This window comes from Nanorana parkeri, unplaced genomic scaffold (genome assembly GCF_000935625.1).
Source record: "Nanorana parkeri isolate BGI_ZX_2015 unplaced genomic scaffold, ASM93562v1 scaffold1087, whole genome shotgun sequence".
Lineage (NCBI taxonomy): Eukaryota > Metazoa > Chordata > Amphibia > Anura > Dicroglossidae > Nanorana > Nanorana parkeri.
In genome coordinates this window covers 515,026-522,001 of record NW_017307355.1, presented here as the reverse complement: position 1 = coordinate 522,001, position 6,976 = coordinate 515,026, and the positions used below count along the sequence as shown (strand labels likewise).

Here is a 6,976-nt window from a genome sequence, read left to right as displayed (position 1 = left end):
AGCAAATAAGAGAATATCATGGTTTGGGTTTACAGTTTAATTTTGCCTTTCCCACTGACGCCAATGCATTTCAGCGAACAAGGAATGCCCCTGTTTTCGTCAAAGTAATAAAATTGTCAATTTCAGTCTTGCCTAATTGGCCTGCAAATAAGAGAAGATCATGATGTGGGTTTACAAACAGTTTAATCTCAACTTTCCCACGGACGCCAAGGCATTTCACCGAACAGGAAAACCGCGTAAAATGCCCCTATTTGCACTAAAATTGGGGCAAAGCAATAACATTCTCCATTTTTGTCTTACCTAATTGGCCTGTAAAGGTACAAAAATGTTCCATACAATGGGGGTACTCCCAGCAGAGGGGTGTCGCTTCCGGTGTCAGAGGCTGTGTGTTTGCACGGTCCAGGATGGGAATTGCTGCTTTTTGCATTGAAACGGCCGGCGATTATTTAGACTCGTTCTGTTGTATGACTGCAACATCGAAATTTGATGTCCCAGTCTGTCTCCATCTGCTTCTCCTGCTGTGTTTCACAACTATGTGGTCACACAGCTAATGTATTCTTTACACCATACACCATAAACCATAAACCCTTACCTTTGCACATAAAAATGTTTATGATAACTCGGGTACAACACAAGCAGGCCCTATAAAGATAAGATGTCTGCACTTTACTGCAGTCTGTGTTCTACTTAAAGCAGGAAATAAAGAAAAAAATGGGTTGTGATGTCTTCCTTTATCTTCACTGGTCCAGAATTTTATATTCTCCCCGGTGGCAACTGGAGTCACCAAAGGGCACCTGAGCGAGACAAGTTTTTAGGCCTCCCAGTCAACTGCAGGCCAAGCAAAAACAAATTTGATTGACAAACAGAGATGAGCCTATTTATAGAAAAAAAGTTCCATTAAACTATTCATGCTGAAAACCTTCACAGGCTTCAAAAAGCAGTTTTTATTTTGGCCAACAATGTGTTGGTTGTCCCAGTAACGTGTTTATCCTTCAAGGCAAACTGAACTGAGTGGACTAGTATGAGGGGGGTCGGTTGAAGGTAATTTTGATTGACAGCATACTCTGTACCAGCCAAGGCTGCAGTGACTGGTTGAAGCTGGGTGGGGACGATTATAGACAATTGGATCTTTTACTTTGATTTGATATCTATCACTTTTGAGATGGGAGGCCACCATATACTTTGCAGACTATGTGACATCTATGGGGCCAGGGGGGCTCACGGGTCCCTGTGCTGTCTAGGTTCACGGTGATTTGTGAACAATGGGGGATTGGAGGGGTGCTTGAGCTTGGGTAAGGTGGTTGGTCGTAGGTATGCTCATAGGATTCTACGCTTAACTTTTTGCTGCGGCCTGTTCTTCCCCCCCCGGCTATAGAATTTCCCTTCCCCATTTTCTAGTACCTGGTCTTCCTATCTGAAGCTGCACCAGTCATGTACAATATTTGTGACTATTGTCTCCCAAATAATACACTTTAACATTTATTTGAAGATAAAACCTGCCTCGTCTGTTCCTCTTTAAATGTGGCTTTACTAAGATTCTTACATGCTGCCCAAACCCTGTACAATATTTGTGGTTACTGTCTCTCAGATAATGCACTCTGTTTATTTCAAGATAAAACATGCCTTGCCTCTCCCTCTTTTATATTGTGGCCTAACCAAGCTGCTTACATACTGCCCAGCCACTGAACAATATTTGTGACTTTTGTCTCTCAGAAATTGCACTCTAATGTTTATTTCAAGATAAACCCTGCCTTGTCTCTCCTTCTTATATTTTGGTCTAACCAAGCTGTTTGTTTTCCAGATAATACTTCTGTGGTATTTCCAGATACTCACATATTTATTTATTTCACAAACTTTTTCATTGGGTTTTTCATATACACAAAAGAGACCATACACACAATAGAACATTTGACATTCGGACGAATTTTCCGAAATTCGGACATACGGACACAACCGAATTTCTGAATCCCAATGCACCCGAATGCATCCAAATCCGAATTTCGTTCAAAAACTAAACTGAATCGAGCATGTGACTTTTCTGGCCGATCAGATGTGTTTTTTGGTTTAATGCATCCGAAGGGGTCTGAACACAATTTTTCGTTACGGCAATGGTGCCGTAACGAAAATTTGTGTTCAGTATATTCATACAATACTAAAGCTGAGGCTCCCAGACCCAAATGGCATTCAGGATCCAAATTTCCGAATGCCATTCGGGTCCGGGAGCCATATACATATTGTCACGATTAGGGCCCTGGAGCACCAGGAATCGTAAACTCTGGGTCTTGCTGAGCAGTATATAGGGACTGTATTAGGAATGGGCAGAAATACGGGTCTCTAAAGATGCAGGGACAGTGTGACCGCACAACAAACGCAGGTGTGCCAGAGTTGCAGCATCTAAGGAACCACCTGGTCTTCCCCAGGGCCACTGATGGTGTGGATGTTGAGCTGTGGGGCAGCTCCCAGGTTGCGGCTCTCCGACACACCTGTGCAGGCACAGTGCGTGGGTACTCCGGGACCACAGCACACGGGACAAGACAAAGGGTGCACACAGGATAAAAGATACAGAAAACATGAACTAGAGGGAAGACGCAGGGAATATGCGTGGCACAGGGAGCAGGTAACAGAAGGGAACACACCACAGGTGTACCCACAGAGACAAGAAATACAAATACACACAGGAACAGCCGAGGGGAACGCACAAGAGAAAAGAGGGAGGTGCACGATAGTGCAGAGCACACTAACCACAGGAAGCAGGAGCAGGAGGCAACCACAAACAGAGCAGGGAGCAATGCTGTGGAGGGAACACACAGCCACAGCAAACAAAAGAGATACACGGACAGAAAACAGAGGGAATGAAAGAGCACAGCAGGAAGGGAACACTGAAACCAACAAGAGCAAACAAAGATGGCTGCTAGCGTGGAGACACGTTGCTCGAACGCTAAGGTTCAGGGCGGACTGACAGGAAGCCGAGCAGCTCGGACAGGAGGCAAAGCGCGGCGCCGGATCAATGTACAAGGCACTGTGACACATATATTACTAAAGCTGAGGCCCCCAGACCTGAATGGCCTTCAGGAGCTTCCTAATGCAATTCGGAAATTCGGATCCTGAATGCCATTCGGGTCTAGGAGATTCAGCTTTAGTATTAATATCTGTATATGGATTTCTGTGGTATTCGCAACGAATATTCGTAAACTCATCAGAACGAAATTCCGATTTCGTCCGAATTCGAAACCCCCGAACCTAACTGAATTTACAGATCTGAATCCCGAAATATCTGAAACGGACCACATTTTTCAGCAGCTTGCATGTCTAATATGTGTTTTATTATTCTGGGCTTTGTGTATGATTATTGTGAACAAAATATTATTGTTCTATAGAAATGTTCAATAGGAATGTTCTATAGGAATAATAACTTAACACTAAACGCTAAACAAATTACAATATACAGTATGCAGATGATAAAGCTGTCAATTTTACACTCCATATCGTATAATAAATGAGGAGACCAGATTTGCTTTCTATGAATGGAAAGTTGTCACAAGATAGATAGATAGATAGATAATAGATAGATAGATAGATAGATAGATAGATAGATAGATAGATAGATAGACAGACAGACAGACAGATAGATAGATAGATAGATAGATAGATAGATAATAGATAGATAGACAGATAGATAGTTAGACAGATAGATAGATAGATAGACAGACAGACCAGCCCCTGCTGCAGCTTCTCACCTTATGACTTCCTTCATAGTTACAATGTTGATCGGGAAGTGCTATTACTGGATTTACAAAAAATGTTGTAGTCTGATCACTTGGGGGAGAGGAGACTTAAGAAATGTTTCCACCTGCCTGCAGCTGACTGACAACATAATTTGAGCCTAGTCAAATTCACCGGACTGGAGCTCAAGGATGCGCTATAATGATAAACGTTGGAGCTTTTTACAAAAATGATACTGTTGCTGTATATTGTGACACATCAGTAGTGTTTTTAGTATTAATATCTGTATATGGATTTCTGTGGTATTCGCAACGAATATTCGTAAACTCATCAGAACGAAATTCCGATTTCGTCCGAATTCGAAACCCCCGAACCTAACTGAATTTACAGATCTGAATCCCGAAATATCTGAAACGGACCACATTTTTCAGCAGCTTGCATGTCTAATATGTGTTTTATTATTCTGGGCTTTGTGTATGATTATTGTGAACAAAATATTATTGTTCTATAGAAATGTTCAATAGGAATGTTCTATAGGAATAATAACTTAACACTAAACGCTAAACAAATTACAATATACAGTATGCAGATGATAAAGCTGTCAATTTTACACTCCATATCGTATAATAAATGAGGAGACCAGATTTGCTTTCTATGAATGGAAAGTTGTCACAAGATAGATAGATAGATAGATAATAGATAGATAGATAGATAGATAGATAGATAGATAGATAGATAGATAGACAGACAGACAGACAGATAGATAGATAGATAGATAGATAGATAGATAATAGATAGATAGACAGATAGATAGTTAGACAGATAGATAGATAGATAGACAGACAGACCAGCCCCTGCTGCAGCTTCTCACCTTATGACTTCCTTCATAGTTACAATGTTGATCGGGAAGTGCTATTACTGGATTTACAAAAAATGTTGTAGTCTGATCACTTGGGGGAGAGGAGACTTAAGAAATGTTTCCACCTGCCTGCAGCTGACTGACAACATAATTTGAGCCTAGTCAAATTCACCGGACTGGAGCTCAAGGATGCGCTATAATGATAAACGTTGGAGCTTTTTACAAAAATGATACTGTTGCTGTATATTGTGACACATCAGTAGTGTATCCAGGCACCCCTTAAATCTACTGAAATGCCCACTTTAAGGGAAAAAGGGTGCATATGATAAACCTTTTCCTTTAGAATACTTATCATACAAGATAGATAGATAGATAGATAGATAGATAGATAGATAGATAGATAGATAGATAGATAGATAGATAGAATGCGCTTTAATGATAAACATTGGAGCTTTTTTGAAAAATAATACTGTTGCTTGGTATTGTGACACGTCAGGAATGTATCCATGTGCACTTTTAATCAAAAATATTGGCATTTCAGTCCTTAAACTGCAATAACCACTGTAAGGACCGGAGACACTCAGCCTATATTTTGAGGTCTCAACAGCTTTTATTAACAAGCAAAGCTGAACACCAGGCTCATAATACTGTCAAACGTGTGGCCGGAAGGGTGAACGATCGTCGAGCCGACCGCCACCGTCATGTCCCAGGCGTCCACAAAACCAACATTGATGCCCTGGAAGACCTCCTGGAGCACCAGGTACTGGGTGTAGCCATGGAAGTCCCCCTGCATTTCCACCGGAGAGTGCAGTTCTCGCGTGTTTTCCGACTTGATGATGACTTTGGTGTCCGGGCTGCGGTGGAAGAGGCGCTCTATCGCTCGGCGAATGTTCAACGCCCGCTTGATGAAAATCTTGATAGGGAAGTGTCTAAAGTGCTGTCCCAAGGTTATAACAAATATGGTGTCCTTTCCGCCAGCACGCTGGTCGATCTGCCGGCTGGTGTACATGTCTTCCTTGAAGTAGTAGAAGCTTGGATGTTCCAGGGGGAAGCCGTGTCTCTTGTAGGAGACGTAAATGTCCTTCTCCATGTTCATGGCTTCCAGGGCCAAATGCCAACCGGCCCACCCTGACCAGTGGTAACGGAAATATTTCACGACTGCAGGAAGCAAACACAAGTGTTAGTGGCTGACGAGACTCCAAGCAAACAGCGTAAATGGTATCTATGGTCAAAACTACAAATGAATCTGTATTTCTATATTGAATCTCCGTAAGTTCCACATCCATCTCGAAGTTTATAGACATGTGCAATTGGTGTCGTTCTGATTTGAAATTCGTATGCATTTCAGTAAATTCGGACATTTGGATGCATCTGAATTTCCGAATGACAGAAATAACGAATCTGAAGGAATCCGAATGTTTGATAACGAAATTCGAATAAATGTTAATTTCATTCGGAAACAAAACACAACAAGCGGGAGAGCTGTGGGCGGAGCAATAGCCATTCTGTTATTGGGTATTGCAATTTAAAATAGTCAATAACAGAATGGCTATTGCTCCTGCAGAGGAGCGGACCTGAAAGATAAAGTTCTCTCTCAGGTCCGCTCCTCTGTGACTGACATCAGGCAGGGGGCGGAGCATTAGCCAGCCTGCTATTGGGTATTTCAATTTAAAAAATAGCCAGTAGCAGGCTTTGTTTATTTCTGCCCACTGCCCGATGTAACCATTGCATCGGGAAGTTTTTTGGGGGTTTTTTTCGATTGTCGGCTGACGCTGGTATGACTTTGTGGGACATTTTTACATTTATTTTAAATAAAGAAATTGTCAAAAAGTTGTGTTTTGCTTTTTGGTTCCATTAAAGGATTTTTTTCCAAGGTGTTGTGTGTTTACTTATATTTTATATAACCCTTTAGTGAATGGGTAGGGGTACAAGTACCCATTACTCATTCACAAGGGGGGGTGGCATTTGTGTGCCCCCTTTATGAAAGGGGGTAAGCAGATGCAGATTAGCCCCCCGCCTACAGGGTTGTGGGGAAGAGGCCCCCATCGGCAGGGGGACAATGTGCTTTTCCAGGGGGTCCACCCCCCAAAGCACCCCCCCCAATGCCAAGGGCATGTTGCCTGGTGTGGTGGAGGGAGGGCCCCCCCCTTTCCTGCCCTGCCAGGCTGCTGCCCAGATTAAGGGTCTGGTATGTGATATTAGGGGGTACCCCATTTTCTTTGTCACTTTTCTGGCTTTTGGGGTTACCCTTTAAAATCCCTACCAGACCTAAAGGATTTGGTTTGAATTGCCGGGAAAGCGCACTGTGTTTTTTTTTTAACATCAGGGGTCCCCTATAACATACCTACCAGACTTAAAGGGTCTGGTATGAATTGGGGGGGGGGGGGGGCCTGT

The 6,976-nt window shown here is 42.6% G+C and overlaps 1 protein-coding gene across 1 annotated transcript in view; it reads right to left on the bottom strand.

Annotated features, from left to right (window-relative positions):
- Positions 1-5,195: 5,195 nt before the first annotated feature.
- LOC108796262 (NXPE family member 4-like) overlaps positions 5,196-6,976 on the bottom strand; it is a 12,492-nt gene continuing 10,711 nt past the window's right edge. The window contains exon 5 of the mRNA XM_018567723.1: positions 5,196-5,740. Within this exon, the coding sequence (XP_018423225.1) occupies positions 5,196-5,740 (545 nt within the window). The remainder of the gene's footprint in view (positions 5,741-6,976) is intronic.